General features: G+C 48.7%; 1 protein-coding gene across 3 annotated transcripts in view; it reads right to left on the reverse strand.

Annotated features, from left to right (window-relative positions):
* The window catches only part of Adcy3 (adenylate cyclase 3), a 72,620-nt gene that overhangs the window by 35,014 nt on the left and 15,532 nt on the right, over positions 1–22,074 (reverse strand). For all 3 annotated transcript variants that reach the window (XM_075955498.1, XM_075955499.1, XM_075955500.1), the window contains one exon: positions 2,062–2,211. In XM_075955498.1, the coding sequence (XP_075811613.1) occupies positions 2,062–2,211 (150 nt within the window). The remainder of the gene's footprint in view (positions 1–2,061; positions 2,212–22,074) is intronic.

A 22,074-nucleotide genomic window follows, 5' to 3' on the forward strand; every position in this document is an offset into this window, starting at 1 on the left:
GAACTTTGAAAATTTAGACAAACTGAACAAGTTTCTGGAGTGGGTTCTTCAAAAGTTATCAAAAAACAAAACAAAACAACAAACAAACAAACAAAAAACCAATATAAACTCTGACCACCTATTCTCTGGGACAGAAGTTCATTCTTCCCCCATCCTAGTGAACTCTGAACATCTGGGCACTCTGCGGGTGGCACGCTGGCTCTGCCACACGGGTACACTTCTCTAATTACTGCACGAGTCTGGCATGCGAATGACACCAGAGTACCCGTGACCCCTAAAACAATCCCTTGAAGGAGGCTCTGCCTAGACACGGAGGCCTCGGGAAGCTGAGGAATGGAGCTGGAGAGGTGGCTATGCGTTTAAGAGCACCAGCCGGTCCTGCAGCCGACCCAAGTTATTCCCAACATGCACCGGGGGCTCACAACCATCTGCAACTCTAGTTCAAGGGAATCCAAGCCCCTCTTCTGGCCTCTGTGGCCACTGCACGCACATGGTACACAGAAAAAAAACACTCAAGAACGTAAAACAAAAATGAATGAATGAATGTTCACTCAGGATCCAGCCAGGCTAAACTTAACCCACATAATGGTCACTCACAGCTACATACTGCCCTGACCCTCCTGTCCGCCTCACCTGCAGCTTCCATGCAGGGGGCCGAGGTCCACCTGGCTAGCACGAGTGGGCGGGCAGCAGTGGCTGCCAGCACAGCGTTCCAAATTTCTGGGGCACCAAGAAGGCCCTTCTTGCCAGTTCCCAGGCTCTCTGAGCTGACCTGAAGGCCCTTCTTGCCAGTTCCCAGGCTCTCTGAGCTGACCCTGCCCAGAGGTAGCGTGTGGACCTGGGGATAAGAACCTAAAGGTGCCATGGCCGGCCCCAGGTTCACAGGTTACAAAGCACTTCTCCACAAAGTGCTTCTCAGTTGACACTCTGGAGATCCTGCAAGGATCCGCACCTCTGCCTATGAGGAAAGCAAGGCTCATAGATGAAAGAACTTCGGGCTAGCTCAGTGGTAACTCTGCAATGCCGCCACCATGGCATAAGAGATCAGACACACAGCATCCTTACAGAGCCATACAGGGAAATTCTATAAATACAGTCAGGTCACCGCAGGTCCCTGAGAACACCATGGGCCACAAATCACGAACCTTTGTCACCAGAGGCAAGGGAAATTCTCCCTTATAAACCCTGCTTTCTGAAAAAGATGACTCCAAGGCCTAACTAGGAAGCTTCTAGATCTCTCTGGTAAACAGAGGACATGTACCCCAGGGGAGAGGGCACGCATCTGCTAAGTGACTACTTGTGCCTTCAAATACTGCTGTCTAGAGCAGTGGTTCTCAACCTTCCTAAAGCTGTAACTCTTTAATACGGTTCCTCATGTTGTGGTGACCCCCGACCATAAAATTATTTTCGTTGCTACTTCATCACTGAAATTTTGCTACCATTATGAATCATAATGTAAATATCTGATATGTGACCCCAAAGGGGTCGTGACCCACAGGTTGAGAACCACTGGTTTAGCGCATATGAGTAAGGCTGAGAACAGAAGCTTAGTTAGCAATCCCTAAAACTAAAGGCCCATTGGCCTCGGTGGCAGAATCTAGAAGCTTCTGTAAAGCTGTAACAGCCCCCCACCACCACCACCCGCACAACGTGGCATGTTACCCAGTTTCAAGGAAGGGAGACAAACCTACAGGAGATTGGTAGATGTCATTTCTAGAGACCTCTAAGACGTGTTTGAGATGAGTCCAGACCAAAACCCATTTAGATGGCTGAGTCACATGGGAACTGGGAGGACCGTTCTGTGCGGATTAGGCTGGAGCACGGCCAGTAAACAGAGAGCGGAGACAAACAGGCCCTCCTCCAGATGGAGAAAGATAAACAGGAGGGGCCCCAGGGACCAGGCTTCTGCTGCTGCTTCCGAAGTGAAGAGGGAGGGGGAGGAGCTGGGAGGCGGCATAGCTGCCTGAGCCCACAGCACCTGCAGGCCCCTCTCCTTACCCACTCCGTTCAGGCCCAAGGCCCACTGCTTCCCCAGGGTCCCCCACAAGCCCTGAATCCCACCTGCTGCTGGCTCTGCTCCTCCAGGTTCATCTTCACCTCCAGCGACTGGCGGGCTTCCAGGAAGGCCTTGCGATGCTTGCGGTCTGCCATGTAGTAGGACATGACGCCCACGATGATGGCGCACAGGTAGAGGAAGATGTTGGCCAGGATCTACGGAGGAAAGAACAGGACTGATGATATATATCTCCAGGGAAGCAGGGACAGGGAGGTAAGGGCTGGCAGGGATCAACGTCAGAGGCCTCTGAATGGACCCTACCCTATAAACCACCATCGGCAAGATATGGCTCCATGCCAGGAACGTGCACAGGCCACATAGCTTGGATGCAAGTTTACAAGCCTGGTGAAAGGCGGTTGTTGCTCTCCTATATCGTACCACCATCAAGCCCTCTCCAAGAGGTCGAGTGACCCTTGGCTACTCAGTTGTCAAACCAGCATGTATGGATCCCCAGCTTACTAGGTTCTGTCAGTACTAGCCCACTGCCTGCAAACCCAGAGCCAATGCAAGACCTTGGCTGTCAAGTGTTTGCCCCATCTGATACCCTATAGACTCTCCTAGGTGACCTAGTCCCCAGTCATGCCTAAAAGGCTGCTGGATTTACAGAGCCAGTTGCTTCCTGCTGGAGGGAGCCTTGAATACGGACCTGAATATCCCCATCAGACACAGCTCCTGATGTTAGCAACTGCTGGCTCTAAGCTTTGTTGGCTACCTGAAGTGGTGGGGCCAGGTACTAATTCCCTGTTGATCTGAAAGTCTGCTGGTCTGAGTGAACCTTCTCAGGCAACACTGTTGCCTGGTCCAGTTCGACCTGTTCTCTGGAGCCAGTACCACAATTTTTTTTAAGGATTTATTAATTTATTTTCATTTTACATTTATGAGCGTAGGTCCTCTTCAGGAGTAGTCAGTGCTCTTACCCAAAGAGCCCTCTCTCCAGCCTCTCCCCACCCCACTCCCACACACCTTCATGAAGCCATTTTTTCTCTCCCAGTCCAAGTTCCTGAGGTCCTGCCTACATATATATCTGTGCACCATGTGCAAGTTTGGTGCCTAAGGATGCCCCTGGAACTGGAGTTCCTGATGCTTGTGAGCCACCTTGTGGGTGCTGAGGATTGAGCCTCGACATTATCCTGTCCCACCACATGGGCAGGCCCTGCCTTCCTGCTTGGCTATCTCTTAGGGATGGATGAAGACACAGTTATCCATTGGGGTGGTGGCCCAAGCTAACAAAACTATGACCCCCCCCCCAGGCTTTAACTCTAGGGATGTAGATGCAGGCTCATGGCTGATGACACTCTTCTCAGGACAGACAGTGCATCTCAATGATCTGTATATATTCTAAAATAAAGATATACATAGTAGGGCACAAACTTGGGGCCACCCTGGGCTTACACCCCACCCTCACTAGCCAGGTGGCCTCTGAGGCCATTTGAGCTGTTCTGAGCCCAGTCTTGATGGACACTGCCTGGTCTTTACTAGCCTCACTTCCGAAGGCAGCAGTTGGGACTGGGGAAGGTTTGGTCCATGGCTTCCAGGAAGGAGCGGAGAGCTGGAGAGGTGGGTGGCTCTTGTTGTCATCGGGCTCCAACCCTGAGCCCACAGTCACAGCTGCCTCACCCTTTTCCCAATCAGTATTTGAAGTTCAAAAAGGCTCTCTGTAAGGAAGTAGGTTTGCAGGGCCCAGGGATGCCGAGAAACTCCACGCCCCACACCCTGGAGATTTACCTATTTCTAACAATTTTAGAACCCAGGCTTTGAGTTTCTTAAACCTTCAGTCTTCTTCACTTGCCCAAACCCAGCTGTTCTAGCCCAGCCTGTGCCCTCCCTTGCTATGGCTACAGGGCCTGAAAGCAGCTTGGCAGTCTCTGACCTAAGTGGTGAGTGCTGGGAGGCTCGGCCAAGGTCTCACCGAGGCCAACTCAGCCCCCACATGCAGGGCACGAATCCAGCAGGCCAAGGCTGCCAAGCCAAGGAAACCTCAAATAATCCAGGGAAGCAGAAGCTGGCCTTGAGGGAAGAAGGTTCGGGTGTGCACAGGTGGAGCCCGAGGATGGTGAAGAGGGCTCCCGGTATGTCACTCCATGGTCCCTCAGAGGACCCAGGAGGTGTGCCGAGTGAGCAAGCCAGGGCAACAGGGCCTCGGTTTCCCCACCGTGTCGACAGTACATCTGCTCTTAGACACAGGGACACACTTCCTCAGCCTCCTCTCAGTTCCAGTCCCTTCTGAGATGATCGGGACATCGCTCTGATTTGATAGGAGTAAGCGTTGTCCAAAGAACTCCGATTCTTCAGACTCCAAAAGGCGGTCCGTATCTCCAGACGTGAGTTTAAGATGAACTATAGGATTTCTGGCCGTCAGATAAAAGCCAGCATTTCTTAGGAACTTGTGAAACTGGTTTCCATCTGCCAAAAGGAGCCGTTTCTCTTGTTCTGGCAGAGGGACATATGGCTACCAGTAGCAGCTATCAGCATATCAAAGCCCATGATAGCCTCCAGACCCCCTCAGTACAAGTTCCGGCTATGCATTGCATAGTGCACGCTAGCATCCTAGCCCTTTCCCATCTCCCCGTACCCTAAGCTCCCTCTAGCTCATGGTCTTCTCTCCCCTCAGCTAATCCTCACTCTTCTCTGCTTTCATTCTCACAACTCTACGTCTTGCTATCTGCTTACTCTCTTCCTATGACTGTGTGTGCGCGTGTGCACGCATGTGCATGTATGTTCTATTCTCTATCTTTTGCTTTCTCCACTACTCTCTCCAGCTGCTCTCCTTGCCTTGCCCTGGCTATGTTCACGCTGCTTCCTTCTCTCACACCCACGATAAAAAAAACCTTAACCGTGTCCTGGAGCAGTCACGTCAACTGTTTTACTGTGCGCCCCTCGCGTACAGAAAGAAGCACAACGAAGCGAAACACAAACCAAAACACACCACCTCCTCCCACACTCGGCTTACTCTGGGTTCGAAAGGCCACCCCGAAGCACTCAGCTTATATGCAGAACCCCCGTCTTTCCCCAGAAAGGACATCAGATAAGTTTTAAACTAAACCTGTCACAAAGATCTCAGCCCTAACGCACAAGAGTGTAGGCTATGTCAGCTCCAAAGGACACTCCAATTCCCCCAGACTCCAAAAGAAAAATGACAGCCTTGGCTCGGCTCAAGCTGGACTATAGAAGGATTGCTAAAATCCTACAACCAGCACTTCTCAGAAACCTGTAAAATGGGTCTCTGCCTGCCAGAAAGGGCTACTTCCCTTGGCATACACCTGTGGCTGCATAGCAAAGCCCACGCTGGCCTCCTGGCCCTCCTCACCTTTCCCTCCTCCTCAATGTGCCAGCTCCCAGGTGGTGGCAGTTCACAGGTTCCTGGCCTTCCAGATACCCTTTTATTCTCTCTGTGACAGCAAGGCTCCCCCAGCCCCCCACGATTCTCTTCCTTGTTCTTCTTGCTATGCTTGCTTCTCTTGCAGATGCCCCTGGCCATGCCCACTCTGCTTCAACTCCTCTCTACTGTGGACATTTCTAGATGCTTCTCATCTATAATAAAAACCTCCCCCTGCCCAAATCCTGGAGCAGCCATCTTAGTGGCTTCTTTTCTGTGTCCTCACTTACAGGCTGCATACATTTAAGCCCACACAAAGACACATGTCTGAAGATGTCCCTCAGTTTCCAAACACAGCAGAAGTCACTGTCTCCTAAGGTATGAAACACAGAGGTTGCTCTTTCATATCTATAGTGTAAGACTGTCTTGCTTAGAGAAGATGGGTGTATCCCCCAAGACATGCTTGAGGAAAGAGTAACTTTCACTCTGACAGCAAGCCAGCACGATGCTGGCCAGGAGGACAGGTGACTATTATGTGTCCCTGTCTCCCAGGACCACTGTCAAGTGGGAGAAAGCCAGGCAGGTGTGGCTGAGCAAGGACATGACAATCAGCATCAAGCAGGCCCTACTCTAAAACACCTCTGTGGGCACTGTCTCTCATTGTACTTTGAGAACTATAGGGGAGGCATGCAGCCTTTGGGGAAAACTTGAACCCCAGTGGAGACCCAAAATGGACTGAGTCACTGTGTAAAATGGCTTTCTCAAAATGAGGCCTTCAGACTCACGAGTCTAGGAGCTTCCTTCTCGGAATTTGCTCTCCTCCCTCTAGAGCAGCCTGCATCCTGCAACCATCACTGACTATAGCAGCCTGCGTCCTGCAGCCTTCACTGTAGCAGCCTGTATCCTGCAACCATCACTGACTATAGCATCCTGCATCCTGCAGCCATCACTGTAGCAGCCTGCATCCTGCAGCCATCACTGACTATAGCAGCCTGCATCCTGCAGCCATCACTGTGTCAGCCTGCATCCTGCAGCCATCACTGTAGCAGCCTGCATCCTGCAGCCATCACTGGAGCAGCCTGCATCCTGCAGCCATCACTGTAGCAGCCTGCATCCTGCATCCATCACTGGAGCAGCCTGCATCCTGCAGCCATCACTGTGTCAGCCTGCATCCTGCAGCCATCACTGTGTCAGCCTGCATCCTGCAGCCATCACTGTGTCAGCCTGCATCCTGCAGCCATCACTGACTATAGCAGCCTGCATCCTGCAGCCATCACTGTAGCAGCCTGCATCCTGCAGCCATCACTGGAGCAGCCTGCATCCTGCAGCCATCACTGGAGCAGCCTGCATCCTGCAGCCATCACTGACTGTAGCAGCCTGCATCCTGCAGCCATCACTGACTGTAGCAGCCTGCAGCCTTCACTGGAGCAGCCTGCATCCTGCAGCCATTACTGTAGCATCCTGCAGCCTTCACTGTAGCAGCCTGCAACCATCAGGACTGCAGCAGCCTCCACCTCATCCTAGCCACGCCCAGACTACCCAATCAGCTCCTTGTCTACCCTGAAGACCCTGCTCAAGCCTCCCATCCACTCTGAGACTTTCACTGCTCACAGAAGATCCCACAGAGTTGGAAGGCATGCTTGCCCCTATAGTCTCTCCGCCCATGGGATAGATGGGAAGTCAGGCACTTTCTGCCCTATTCTCGGCTGTGACCCCAGGACACACTAGGTGATCAGGAAGCCAGGAGTTGTTGAATGGGGACAGACCACACAGATATTTACCATCCAGTCAGCAAACGGCACAGAAATGATCATCGACATGCTACCCCAAGACACAGCTTGCTGCTTGAGCCTCATTAACATTCCCCGCTTCCCCAAGCCACCCTTCCTGAGAACTGAAAGGAGGAAGACCCAGCTGATGCTAGAGGCTAAGACAGTAGAGCAAGTAGTTGGTGAGCCACCCAGAATACCAGGCTACCAGGCTACCAGGCCACCAGGCCCAGACATCATATAGGGAGGTGCCGATTAAGGTCTGCATGGCTGGGGTGTGCGCATGCATGTGTGCATTCATGCATGTGTGTAACTTCCACCAGGGAGGCGATGATAACATGATCATGGATGTGTGGAGATGAAAGAAAGATGGGTGCCAGGCTTGTGACAGAGTCCTGTAATCTCAGCAGTCAGGAGGCTGAGGCAGGAGGACAGTTTGAGGCCAGCTTGAGCTATGGAACAATTCCCTGTCAAAAAAAGAGAAAGAAAGGATGGATCACGGATGAGAGCTGATGCTTGCACACCATGAAGTCTCAAGCCTTCCCCATGTAAGTGAGGTAAGAGAGATGAGATGGGACAGTCGCGGGGACAGCCAACAAGACAGACAGCTGACGCTGGACCTCTTACTACCTGCTCCAGCAGCACATGGAGTTCATCACATGTCTTCTGAGGAAGGAGCCCCTAAAAGATCAGGTTGAGACACACTCAAATGACACCGAAGTGTCCCACTGTAGGGGTCCCCTGTATACTGTTCTGTGTGGCAAGAGGTTGCCACAACATAGCTACCAGGTCCTTGGGTCTCTTTATACTAACTGCATTGTTTTCTTGAGCTAGGATATAACTCAGTAGTAAACTCTTGCCTGGCACATTGCAAGCCCTGGCTTCCATCCCTAGCTAGCATAAAAACAAAAAGCCAGCATCTGCCCCAGCCCCCTGTAAAAAAGATTTCTTGACTCTGGAGCTACTCTATGGAAATTTCTTCTTTAAAAAAAAAATCAAATAATTTGAAAAAGAATGACTAGCCAGGAGTAGTAGCACAAGACAGTCTATATATATTTCTAACACTGTAGAGGTAGAGGCAGAAGATATGGAGTTCATCCTTGGCTACATAAGAGAGTTCAAGGCCAGCCCAGGCTACATGAGACCCTGTCTCAGAAAAGAAAGAGAGAAAAAGAGGAAAGAAAGCTAAAAGGCCAGCAAGATGGCTTAGTCAGTAAAGTCACTCACTGCACACATACACACACACACACACATACACAAACACACACCCTATATACATACACACACACCCTACATACACATACAAATCAACAAATATATATTTTAAAATGAAGCCAAAATAAAAACAATGAATACACGAACAAGTCTCCCAAGTGGGTAAGGGCCCAGAGCACAGCTTCACCCAGCCCATACAGCCTGAGGAAATGTTTACAGCATGCAGGCTTGAGAGGAGTCCCTTGAGGAGCCCTTCCACTTAGAAGTCTATGCATCAAGATGCCTTCAACTTTTCTAACAGCCCTCGGGGAAACGGGCTGCTCCAAGACGGTTTTAAAATTGAAGCTGTCCCCTGGAGGTGGGCTGCTGATTCTCTTGCCTTAGAAGCTTACTGCAGCCTGAAGATTCCAGAGCACTCTGCGCCAGTGTTGGTGTGGGTCGTCCTGGAGACCGATGATGCTCTGTGACTGGGGCCAGGCAGCTCTGGAGCCTCTCTTCGTTAAGACATACTTGGATGTTTTGGAAAAAGTCTCTAAGCAGCTGCAGGGCAGGAGGGAGCAGGAGATGGTAACTTACAAGGCTGCCAGTCTCCTCTTACCCAAGGGGAGTGCACAGAGCCTGGGGCTATGCCAGGGTTCCCAGCTCTGGAACCCTGAAATCCATGGATCCTTAGAGAGACACCCATAGTGACATCCATCAGTCAGGCTGCTATTTACATGCCTCCTCCTAGAGACCTTGCCCACCACATCACATGGCTCTGTGGGACATTTTCTGTCCCCAGGTGCCACTCCCTCTTTTTCTCTCTTTTTATTTATTTATTGTTTGCTGATTTTTTTTTTTGAGACAGGATTTCTCTGTATAGTCTTGGCTATCCTGGAACTCACTCTGTAGACCAGGCTGGCCTCAGACTCACAGAGATCCCCCTGCCTCTGCTTCCCAATGGCAGGGAATAAAGACTACATAGCTACTGCCCCTTCTTTCACCCTTTCTTCCTTACTCATTTGTCTGTTTCCTAAGCCAGCTCCTTTAGGGCGGGGGTACTTGGGCTGTTTCTCTGACTGGGAAGTGGGCCAGGGTCAATTGCTAGGAAGAGATGACCTTGAGCTGGCAGGTCATAGAGCTGGGAGCAGTAAACGTCCCCTCTCCCACACCAGGCTCCTCATCAGCACCACGATCCTGAAGACCAGTCTAAATCATTTCAAGTAGGAAAAGGTGGCGCACACCTTTAAGCCCAGCACTGGAGAGGCAGAAGCAGCCAAATCACTGAGTTCAAGGCCAGCCTGGTCTACAGAGTGAGTTCCAGGACAGCCAGGGCTACACAGAGAAACCTGGTCTCAGACAGACAGATAGATTAGATAGATTAGATGGATAGATAGATAGATAGATAGATAGATAGATAGATAGATAGATAATTGGTAGTTAAGTAGGTAGATTGATGGATGGATAAATAAAAATAAATAAATTGAATAAATAAAAGGTTTCCCAGAGATTAATTCAACAGCACCTCACACAGGGCTCACCACAAATTATGTTCTTATGACATTTTCCTTCTTTGCCTCCAAAAAGAGAAGGTGGTAACAAAGATCTAATAACAAGGAAGGAATATCTGAGAGCTTCCCCATGTCTCCTGTCTCCTCTCCTTTTTCCTAAAAGCCCCAACACCATGGGGGAACAATCACAGACTCTTCCATATTCATTCGGTGGGAGATCTGACTTGAGACCAGAGATATGGGTTTTCCGAAACCATGGTGTCTTGGCCATGTTGAGACTGGAACCCAGTCTTCATCCCTAAGCCCAGGTCTCATCCCTACATTTCAGTCTCCTCTGCTAACCAAGATGAGGGGGTACTCCACTCTGGGTGAGGGCTAGAGTTCCCCAGGAGCTCAGGACAGGCACCCAGGGAGGGAGGTTGAAGGGGACATAAAGTCTGTTGACATTGATGTGACTGTGTGTGGCCTCAGGCAAAGTCCCAGAACTGCGGTGTCAACAATGTCCTGGAGGTCTTCTTTAAGCACAGCCAACAAAACACAGGACTCGAGTACGCCCTGTGTTGTGCCCTCACCATCCAGGTACTTCAAGTTTCTGCAATAGGGCCTTCCAGAAGCTTCCTGTATTATTATGATCTTGAGCATGCCTCTAGAGAAAGCTACTTAATGTCTTCTCAAAAACTAAAAGGACTTCTAGATGAGATAGCTATCCAAGTTGACATTTAGACAAGGTCCCTTGTGGCCTGCTACATTGCCAGAGTTGCACTACCCAACTCCCAGAGGCACCACCACGAGGCTCTGACGTAGTGACTTCCCCAGAGACTCAAAGCATGGAGGCCATGATCTTCAGGCTCTTCTATCTTTGACCTGACTGATCCCACACATTCCTTTACCCCAGTCACAATGGGCTCTGTCCAGCCTCCTACAAGATAACAACTGTACAAGTGGTTGTGGTGGCAGCACGTCTTTAATCCCAGCACTCGGGAGGCAGAGTCAGGTAGATCTCTGTGAGTTCGAGGCCAGCTTGGTGTACAGAGTGAGTTCCAGGACAGCCAGGGCTACAAAGAGAAACCCTACCTCAGAAAATAAAAAACAAAAAGATGAAAGACTGCAGGACTATGTGAAACTAATTAGAACCCCATTTGCCCCAGCCCTCCTGCCAGTAAGGGTCTACACAGGATGACTCTGTAAATGTAGCTTTGTCAAGAACGTGTACACTTCCCCTTTCCCCTGCAGGGAATGTAACTTGTATTATGTCAAGACTAAGATCAGCTCCAACATGCCTCCCTGTTTTTGAAAACAAATTCATTCACTTGTTTCATTCATGTTTATGAACTCAGTATCTTACTAAGTATCAAGATTAGTAGCTTGATAACTATACTCACAAAGAAGGCCTTAGTCTTGAGGGTAAGCAAACCAGAGAAAGCCATCTGGTCTACCTCCTTGCTTTCCTGCAGATAAGAAGCATTGTTGTTGAGCATCTTACACTACCCCAGGGTCTGATCATTCAAATATGGACTAAGTTCTAGGGTAATCAGTGAGTCCCTAAAACTAGGGAGAGATTGCCATTTTGCAATTTTATAGAGCACAAATCCATTGCTTTTATCAGATTCTCAAAAAGATCTATTACCCCAGATGACTAAGAAGCACAAAACCAAAGAAAAGCCCTCTGTTCTTGTTGCTTCAGCAAAGAAACAGAAAACAGCTGGCCACAGCACTTTCTGTCTTTTCTTATTGATAGAACCTCATTATTTAGTCACCTTGGTCTCTTTCTCCAAGCCAATAATTCCAATCCCACTTGCAGAGCCTATTTTAAAACGCTTTAATCATGTTTGGCTTCAGGCCTTTCTTTTAAAAGCGGTCAATTTAAACCTATTGAGCTTTTCCAGTGGGTGGCAGGCCCCATGTAGGGGCCTAGAGATGAAAGACCTCAGGGGGCTCAAATCTCCTGAGGGTAAAGATGCTGCAGTAAACAGGAGAGATTGATTCTGAGGAGCAGGAGACTAAGTCAGCAAAGGGGCAGAGAGAAGCTGTGGCTAGACTCACAAAATAGTGTTTTCTTACACACGGTGAAAACAACAATAAATCTTCATATATGAATTCTGGGTGCCTAAGAATCCCATCTAACTCCTAACCTATGACCAATACTAAATGAAAGAAAGGCAAAGGTAAACCATGTATGAGAGTAGTCTGAATAATAGGGTTCCACACTTCACAGTCTCGCTGTAGCCTTCTCTCTTCTGCTTTCTTCTTATTCTTCTCCTTCTTCTTGGCCTTTGTTGTTGTTTGGTTGGTTTTGGTTTTGGTTTTTTGGAGACAGAGTTTCTCCGTGTAGCCCTGGCTGTCCCGGAACGCATTCTGTAGACCAGGCTGGCCCCAAACTCAAGAGATCCACCTGCCTCTGCCTCCCAAGTGCTGGGATTAAAAGTCTGCGCCACCACTGCCCAGCTTCTAGTTTTTCTTCTAAGCAATGCCAATTGTATTTATAACACAGACCCCTCCTCACATTCTGGAACTGACTGGAAGGAACCTGGAAACTGTTCCAGGGGGTGAGAGATAATCAGCTTGGAAAATGCTTGCCAAAAAAAAAAAAAAAAAAAGGGCTGAGGACTTGAGTTCAAGTCAGAACCCAAGTAAAAATGCCATGCATGGTGGTGCCACATATAATCCCAGTACTGGGCGGGAGGAGTGGGAAGACAGGTGGACAGGGGCTTGCTGGCCCTTCAGGAGAAAGAGGAACACAGGAAATGTCTAAACTCCAGAAAGACCATCATCAGACGGATTTAGCCTGTCAAATTTTGAAGGGAGATGGTCCGTGACTCCACAGGTCCAGAAGTCTCCTCCCCTTGTATCTGAACCCTAACAGAGAAAACTGTGCGGTTCTAAGGTACCCTAAGTTGGAGTTCAGAAAGACTCACGTCCTGGCAGTGACACATTCTGCCCACTCAGCCACAAAGAGCAGCAGCATCTGCCCTCCTGATCATGCTCTCTTCCTTGGGGCTTGATTCATTCCCATTTCCTCCACTGGGCCTCAGCAGTCCCTTCCCCCACAACCTCTCACCGTGTTCCTGAGGACATCTGGGGTTATGTTTTCCAGTTCCTGCTTCTGACTCAATCCTTTAGTTGCTATTCTTGAGTTCCCATTTTTCTTTGCCTTTCCTTTCCCTTGGCCTTTTGACATCAACTCTCATGCAACCGGGCCTGGCTTCAAACGCACTCTGCAGCCAGTTAGGATGTCCTTCCTGATCCTCATGTCTCTACCTCCCGAGCACCAAGATTACAGTGTGTACCACCACACACACTTCTGTGTGATACTGGAGGGCAACCCCAGAGCCCTGCGCATATGAGGCAAGCATTCTAGCAACTGCTATTTTTCTAAGGCAGTTTCTACGGCAAGCACATCACTATCCTGAGGGAAGCTGGTTAAGAATAGGCGTTCCAAACCAGGCCATGGTGGGGAATGGTTAATCCCAGCACTCTGGAGGCAGAGACAGGAAGATTTCTGAGTTCAAGGCTAGCTCCAGGACAGCCAAGGCTGTTAGACACAGAAACCCTGTCTCAAAAACCCCTTCCCCCTCCCACACAAGAGTTCCAGAGCCAAGTGCAATAGCACACACCCAAAACCCCAGCACTTGGGGGGCTGGGGCAGCGGGATTTCAAGTTCAAGGCCAAGCCACATGGCGAGACCCTAATTTCAAAAACTCAAGAAAACAAAAAGAGGTGTTCCTTCATGCCTGCTGAGTTCCAGGAGAATCTGCATTGCCTTTCCCTGATGACTACCCTCCCGCAACCCCTACACAAGGTGGGTAATACATACTACAGCAAAGTGGGGTTTGTTGTTGTTTTCCAAATGAGGGTCCCAATTATGTACTGGACTGCAATTAACACTGGAATTCTGGGAACTGTTTCATCATTTCTAGGTACTACAGTTCCAAAGTTTGGAAGGAAACATGTATTAGGTGACTTCTCATGGATTACAACAGGCTGGCATTCCCTTCATTGTGCAAATTAATAAAATTCAAATGATGGTTGATAGATGAAAGATCGATAGACAGACAGACAGACAGACAGACAGATAGGACTTAACCAGTGGTAATCTATGTACTGAGAGGCCTGGGTTCCTTAAACCATGCAAATCTAAACTAAGAAATAAAATCAAACACTCAAATTTTCTTTATGGTTGGAAACCCTAAATGGGGGGAAAAACTAAGGAAGTTCTAAAGATGCTCGTGTGGAGACAGGTCAACATGTATGCATAGGTTTAGGTATTTGGGTGGCTTTTAACAAAGACTATTACTGTAGGAATAAAATAAAAGCTATTAATTTTCTTAAATGAGGCCTCTGGTGAGGTGAGCCGGTGGGTAAACAACATGCTTGCTACAAGCCTGACAGCCGGTCCCTAGAACTCACATGATGGGAGGAAGGAAGTGGCCCTCGCCAGTCCTCTGACCTCTGTGCCTATGCTTTGACATACAGGCCCACACGTGTGTTAAAAAAATTAAGAGATGATTCGGTGATTAAAAATATGTACTGCTCTCACGGAGGACTCAAGTTTGGTACCCAGCATCCGCGTTGGGCAGCTCACAACCACAGGTAACTCCAGCCCCAGGGACACCCAATGCCCCTGGCTTCCAAGGACACCTGCACTCAGTCTGCATACAACACACTCACATCAGATACATACATGCAGATGCATATTTTTTTTTTTTTTTGGTTTTTCAAGACAGGGTTTCTCTGTGGCTTTGGCGCTTGTCCTGGAACTAGCTCTTGTAGACCAGGCTGGTCTCGAACTCACAGAGATCCGCCTGCCTCTGCCTCCCGAGTGCTGGGATTAAAGGCGTGAGCCACCACCGCCCGGCTCAGATGCATAATTTTAAAATAATACAGATGGATGTTTTTTTTTAAGAGGAGCTGACTTAGTGATATCCTCGAAGAATCATCATCGTCTGATGAGCCCTCCTTTACAGAGAAGTAAGGATGTGGTTGTCTGTGATTGCTGTCCATGGCCCAGAGCATCAAGGCTCTGCTGCCATTGGTACAGCAACTCCCTCACCAGCAATGCCATGCCGCTCACTCTTCAACTTCCTTTCTCCTCTTTGATCTTTTCCCTCCTACCCAGAAGCCTCCATTGTTCCCGTCCTGCCCACACTAGCCACTGACTGCACTGTGGGATTTTCTCATCCTGGGAACTCAACACAGGAACCCTCTGAAGATTTCTAAAGCCAGGCTTTGACACTCCAATGGTTCCCAATATTTTAAAAATACGCTCTTCTTGAGATCCGTCTAATCTGTGCACTTATTGACACGACTACCTAGAAAGTGCAACCCCTTCTCGCGGGGCGGTGGTGGCGCACGCCTTTAATTCCAGCAGAGGCAGGCGGATCTCTGCGAGTTCGAGGCCAGCCTGGTCTGCAAGAGCTAGTTCCAGGACAGGCTCCAAAGTTACAGAGAAACCTTGTCTCAAAAAAAGAAAGAGCAACCATTACGCTCTAGAAGTGTTGACCCTTGCCCTTAGGTATGAAAAGGATTTAGCCACAGCAACAGCATCCCACAGCCATAACTCTTGGAGGTACCAGATGGCCCAGCATCTTTCCCCTGTGAACCCCGGTTGGTACCATGTAACCCTGCAACGACAGGCATGGCTCCAAACTCAGGCTAGGGAAGGACCCCAACTCTACCACCCATTGGCCATGGCCCTCAGTCACTACCCTTTAAGCCTGCTCCCTTCTGTGTGAAGCATGAATAACCACGGAACCTACTTCCGAGTAGGCGGCTCAGAGCTCATCACCAGGCTGGGCTCACAGCACAGGACTGTGCTGGACACAGGTCCAGCGGCCACCAGCCACCGGCCCACTATATACACATCCCCGCTTAGCATTTCCCAGAGTTCCTGTCTCCTTGAGTTTGTCAATTTCATCTCCTTGTTTAAAGTGGTTCCTGGCAATGGTTTCCAAACCCAAAGTGCTCTGGCCTATCTCATCGTCACCTGAGAGCTAAGCACTCTTTGGACAGCCGCGCTACAGTTTACTCCTGCAGGGAACCACTGTACTCAAGCGTGGTCTCGCCCATGTCGCTATTTCCTTACTTATTTGCATATTTATAATTTTACAGACATTTATTTGGTGTATGCACACACATGCATGCACGAACGCACACATGTGTGCAGAAATTAACCTAAGAGCTTCTTCCTCCACCCTGTGGGTCCCAGGGATCACCACGGAGCCATCTCATTGACCTTGATTTTTTCTTTTTTTTTGTTCTTGGGGTTTTCATCATTGTTTTGGTTTGGGGAGAGGGCCTTCATGTAGCCCAGGCTGGTCTTAAACTTCTCATCCTCCCCTTCACCTCTCAAGTGCTGGGATTATAGGTACACACCACCAAGGCTTGTCTTGATTAATTTAAGTGAGGTTCTATGGCCTTAGCCCTGACTAGTAAAGCGGACTTGACTAATGATGCCTCAGGCTGTCTTCCAAGAGTCTCAGCTGTTCTCGGGTCCCGCACACTTCCCCCATCGCCTTGCAGGTATCCATGATGTGATGGCTGGGAATGAAGGCTTCCCGAATAGCTCTAATTCCCAACCCCAGACCTGGGAGCCTGCCTCTGCTGCCGTCCCTTCTCCATGCCCATCTTCACCAGGAAGCCCCTCATGACAGCACCATCAGCCACTGGAGCCACATGTCCATGCCATAGCCCACAATACCTGTCTGGTGTCTACAGACACTAACTAACCATCGGATCATTCCTCAACAAGTCTCTCTCTTGTCTAAACAGGAGGCGGTGTGGTGCTGAGGACGAGGGGTGGTTTCTGAGCCAAACTCTTTTTTCCACCCCCTAAAGACCTCTTCAGCTTCTTCCCATCTCCCCATGTGAAGACTGGGGAGTGAGAGAGCCAGAGCCACAGGTCTCTAGATATCTAACATCTGAAATCTTACCAGGATTCCCTTCAAGTTACTTTTTCTATTTGGGAGGGGGAAAATACTTTTTTATGTGTATACTGATTTGTCTAACATCATTTTTGAAGAAACTACTCTCCCCCAATGAATTACCATGCACTTCCAGTGCAGATGAGCTGAGTGTGTGTGTGTGTGTGTGTGTGTAGAGTGATTTCTGGACTTTCTCCAAAGTCCTTGATATAAGAGTCTATAATCAGGATATACTGTCTTGATTAATATAACTTTATATTAATCTCAAAATGAAGAATCATATGTCCTTTAGAAAATGTTTTGGCTTTTCTTATCCATGAATTCATATACATTATAATCATCTTACTGATTTCTATGAAAATGTTTAATTGATTTGGAGTGAATCCAATCTGCACTTGGAAAATTGATGTACTACCAATATGAATTATTCTATTTCACCTCACCATGACATCCCCTTTCCCTCAGCAACATTTGATTCTGTCTGTTGTTGCTGTTTTTTGTTGTCTGTTTGTTGGAAACAGGGTTTCTCTGTGTAGCTCTGGTTGTCCTGGAACTCACTTTGTAGACCAGGCTGGCCTTGAACTCACAGAGATCCACCTGCCTCTGCCTCCCGAGTGCTGGGATTAAAGCCATGCACCACCAGGCCAGGTCAGATTTTTAAAAACAGTTTCTTAGCTGTTTCTGTCAGGGAAAGAGGTCTGAATTCACGCTCTGCCCTCTGTGGGTGCCAGAGCCCTGGATAAACCATTTGACCTTGCTGTGTTCACATCCCCATCTTTGCAGTGAAGAGGATCACGGGACATCCTGAGTAACGGGGCTGGGCCATTACCAGTGCTGTCATCTTGGTCAGGTAGCTTAAGTCTCTCTCATCCTCAGATTAGTCTCTAAGCTCTGAGGTCAATCAGAGACAGTGCCAGCCCTACGTTTGACGTGACATTAATGACAGTGTCAGGTCTCAGAGGGTTATGGTAAAGATCACGTAATGCCAATGAATAAAGCTTCTTGGGAGCCAGATGGCCTCACTCAAATGCCAGCAATATCATCAAGATTATTTTATGTTTATTTATAACTTGGAACTCCACAGATATATTTCTATGGGAGCGAACTAAACTGCACTTCGCCTGAGTAGATTTTTCAGAGAGGAGGGGCTGGGGTTCTCCAGCTGCCAAAGGGGATCATGGGTGTATTGCTGCTACGTTCTGGAGAACTGGCCTGAGGAGCCGGGAAATGGGGTCTATGCAATACCACTGCGCTTCTGGAGAGGAGACGGGAGAAGTGATTTTTCGGAGGTCAGACAGACGGTGCCAGAAGACCCGAGACCCCCAGTCTAATCCCTTCTATTGCTGTAGAGCTGATGACTGTTCCAGAATGTGAGCCTGTGCGGTGGGGCACGGGCCTGGAGCAAGTTCCAGAGTCGATCTGCTGGGCTTGTTCTCAGGTCCCGTTCATGAGAGTCCCGTGGCTCTCTCATTGGGAACCTAGGTGGAGACAGGAACGGAGAGGCTTTCGCCTGCAAGTCTTTGCTGGGAGCCACTCTTGGTTGCGCTGAACTTTGCCCTTGTACACTTAGTACTTTAAATTGTGTCACTTCCCTGGGGATGCTTAGGTCATGGCAGGCCAGGGTCCTTTCTCCAGAGAGTTGGGAGGGAAGGAGAAATTTTGTTTTTAATCTTTATGCCCTTGCCTAGGTTGAATTAGTTTCTTACTTTCTTCTATATCACGCACATACTTCCAGTAAGTGTTCTGACTACTATCGGGGAGTCCAGTGCTAACAGGAGCTATCCTTGAAGAATGATATTATGGATAATATCTTTCTATCCTGTATAGTGTTTTCCAGGCTTTCCGTGTTTCCCCATACCACACTGAATCACATAAAATAAGTCCGCAGTTTGGGCAGATTGAAAGTGATTGGCTATTGATAGTTTCACATAGGTCAACCTAATATTTGATATTTAACCAACTTTAGGGAGTGCTTTTACTGTACCAAGTCGGTCTTCAGACAATAACAATTTTTTTTCTTTTAGAGGCAAAGTCTCATGGAGTCCAGCCTGGACTCCAACCCACTACATGACTGAGGATAGCCTTGAACTTCTGTCTCCCCCTCCTGAGTCCTGGGATTACAGACACGCACGACCACATCCAGTTTACATGGTGCTGTGGATTGAACCGACGGCCTCGTGCATGCCGGGGAAAGCACTATTCCGACTGAACTGCATCCCCAGCCACAGTAAACTTTACAGTTGTAATAGGAGGCAGGGCCTCCCTTGCAGGCAGGGACTCAGCTCTCTATGTTCCCAGCAGCAAGAAGCTTGTGCAAGCATGTGAGATTGACAGGAAAAAAAAAATCCAAAACAAATAGAAAAATCAATGTCCACCACAAGACATACAAATGAAATTACACCTTCTAAATTTAACACCAGCCACAGCATCTAACAGGAGCGAGGAGCTGGGAAGGGGGCGTGTGAGCCACCAATCACGCTGGCCTTTGCTGTACCCACAGGAAAACAGGGCAGAGCAGCACCAGTCTCAGCAGAGCCAAGTAGCTAACGGAACCTTCTTTGCAGATAAAGCCTGCCATCCAGGAGTGCGAAGCACCCTCGTCTTCAATCTCTCTAGGACTAGTGCTTCTAATGGCCATATCTGACGCAGAGGAAGAGACCTTTAAGCCAAGCAGGAAATGCATGTCAGACTGCAGGTGCTCCCAAGTCCCAAGCAGGGAGGGGCCAGGGAAGGTGTGGCGCTCCCAAACCTCAATAGATTTCTGCCATACAGGTGGGCTGGGCTGACGGGGAGACCAGGACAGAGCAAGATGGCCGAGTTCAACAGTGGGTAGGAAACACAGGGTGGGCATGTGCTATCTCCCGTGGTTCATCTAGGACAGGCCATGGCTGAAGAACCAGCACCAGATGGGCCGAGGTGGGTCAGCTCCACACAGCCTCGTCCTGGGCACCGGCGCCTCTCTAGAATACAGGCATTGGCTTCTGCTCCAGCTCTTCAAGTGTTTCCTAGAAATCAGTTCTGTTCAGTAGCAAATCTGTATACACAAGTGGTTCAGGGCATTATGTTTTTATAACAAAATAGAACCTAAACCGACAAAATACGCAAGACGGTTGTTGTTTCTAAGGATTTTAGGAATGGTCGATAAATACGAGCAGCCGAAAGAGAGAGCAAGTGAGCTGTGGGGACACAACAGCAACAGTAAAAACTGATCAAAAATAAGAAAGGAACACCACAAATATCTAAGGAGGCTTCTCTACTCTGATTATTTCTAAATAATTTAATTCTTAAAAATAAAATTTAAGCCAGGTGGTTGTGGCAAACGCCTTTAATTCCAGCACTCAGGAGGCAGAGGCAGGTGGATCTATGTGGGTTCGAGGCCAGCCTGGTCTACAGAGCGAGTTCCAGGATACCCAGGTCTACACTGAGAAACTCTATCCCAAACGAACAAGAAAAAAAGCTTTTTCAGATTTATCATTTTACGTGTGTGCATGTGTTTTGCCTGCATGTATGCATGTGTCATATGCATGCCTGGTACCCAGAGAGGCCAGAAGAGGGCGTCAGAGCTCAGACCTCCTTGGGACTGGAGTGACAAGCGCTGTCTTTTGGGTGCTGAGAATGAACTCGGGTCCTCTGTAAGGACAAGTGTTCTTAAACAACTGAACCAACTCTCCAGCCTAAGTGACTTAATTCTACAGAAATCAGAAATCACAGGCAAACACATCCTGGTTGCAAAAGGCAACCACACAACCAATTCCAGTACACGACCGAGCTGCTCTCATCCAAAACGTCCCCAAACCTGAAACCGCTTGATTTATACATGATACCACAAAGAGAAAATTCCACACCGTGTGACATTTTTTCAAGCAAAAATCAGCTAAAATAGTGCAGGAAATTAAATTACCTTTGTGCTATAGCTTACTCAGTGAGTGAAGGGTTACAGTGAATCTTACATTCAGATCCTCAGCACACGTGGCCAGAACTCAGAGGTGCCTGGGGGACCTCTGAGGACCTGCGTGGGACACAGGTGGTGATGGCAGAGTTCTCTGCATGCTTCTGATTGGGAATATAGTCACATAGCATCTCACAGCTGCTAACACCAACTGTGGTGGCACAAGGCTGTCACCCAGCTGATGTAAGAGGTCCTTCTATATATGTGTTGCTTTTATTGGTTAATGAATAAAGCTGCTTTGGTCTACAGCGGAGCAGAATGTAGCCAGGCTGAAAGAGATATAGATAGGGAGTAGGTGGAGTCAGAGAGACACCACGTAACTGCCGAAGGAGACAGATGCTTCGGAATCTTAACCGTAGGCCACAACGGCATGAAATGGGTTAATTTAAGAGTTAGTTAATAAGAAGCCTAAGCCACTGGCCAAACAGTGTTGTAATTAATATAGTTTTCTGTGTGATTATTGGTTCTCTGGGAATCCGGGAAGCCAACGAGCAGACTCCGTCTTCACCCAGCACCGCAGAGACGGGGTTTGCTGGAGAAGAAAGTGGCCAGACCACTTTTATTTTACATAAGGAACCAGAGTTCCAGGGGCTCACTGGCCAGCAGGCCACTCTAGCCAAACCGGTGAGCCCCTGGTTCAGTGAGACCCTGTCCAGAAACTAACACACACAGTGACTGAAGAAGCCATCTTGGTATCAACCTCTGGCTTCCACACACACTCTTGGGTGTGTGTGTGTGTGTACACAAAGACGTTTTTGTGTCTCTTGGATTTTATTGCCTTTTCATGGAATCCACTGAGCCTTAGACTGCAGCTATTTTTTTGTTTCTTAAAACAATCTTTTTTATTTTACACATCAATCCCTGTTCCCCCTCCGTCCCCCCTCCTGCTGTTCCCCCCACCTCACCTCCCACCCACTCCGCAGCCTCCTGTGGGAAGTCAGCAAAGTCTGTCACATCACTTGAGGCAGGATCAAAGCCCTCCCTCCTATATCTAGACTGAGCAAGGTATCCCTCCATAGGAAATGGGCTCCAAAGAGCCAGTTCATGCACTAGGAATAAATCCTCATCCCACTGCCAGTGGCCCTATAAACTGCCTAAGACACAGAACTGTCACCCACATCCAGAGGGCCTAGTTTGGTCCTATGCAGGTTCCCCAGCTGTCAGTCCAGAGCCAGCGGACTCACTAGCTCGGGTCAGCTGTTTCTGTGCGTTTCCCCATCATGGTCTTGACCCCTTTGTTTATATTATCGCTCCTCCCTCTCTTCGACTGGACTCTGGGAGCTTGGCCCAATGCTTAGTTGTGGATCTCCACTGCAGCCATTTTAAGTATATACTTTAACAGATGTTGACAGCTGTTGG

This window comes from Microtus pennsylvanicus, chromosome 21 (genome assembly GCF_037038515.1).
Source record: "Microtus pennsylvanicus isolate mMicPen1 chromosome 21, mMicPen1.hap1, whole genome shotgun sequence".
NCBI lineage: Eukaryota > Metazoa > Chordata > Mammalia > Rodentia > Cricetidae > Microtus > Microtus pennsylvanicus.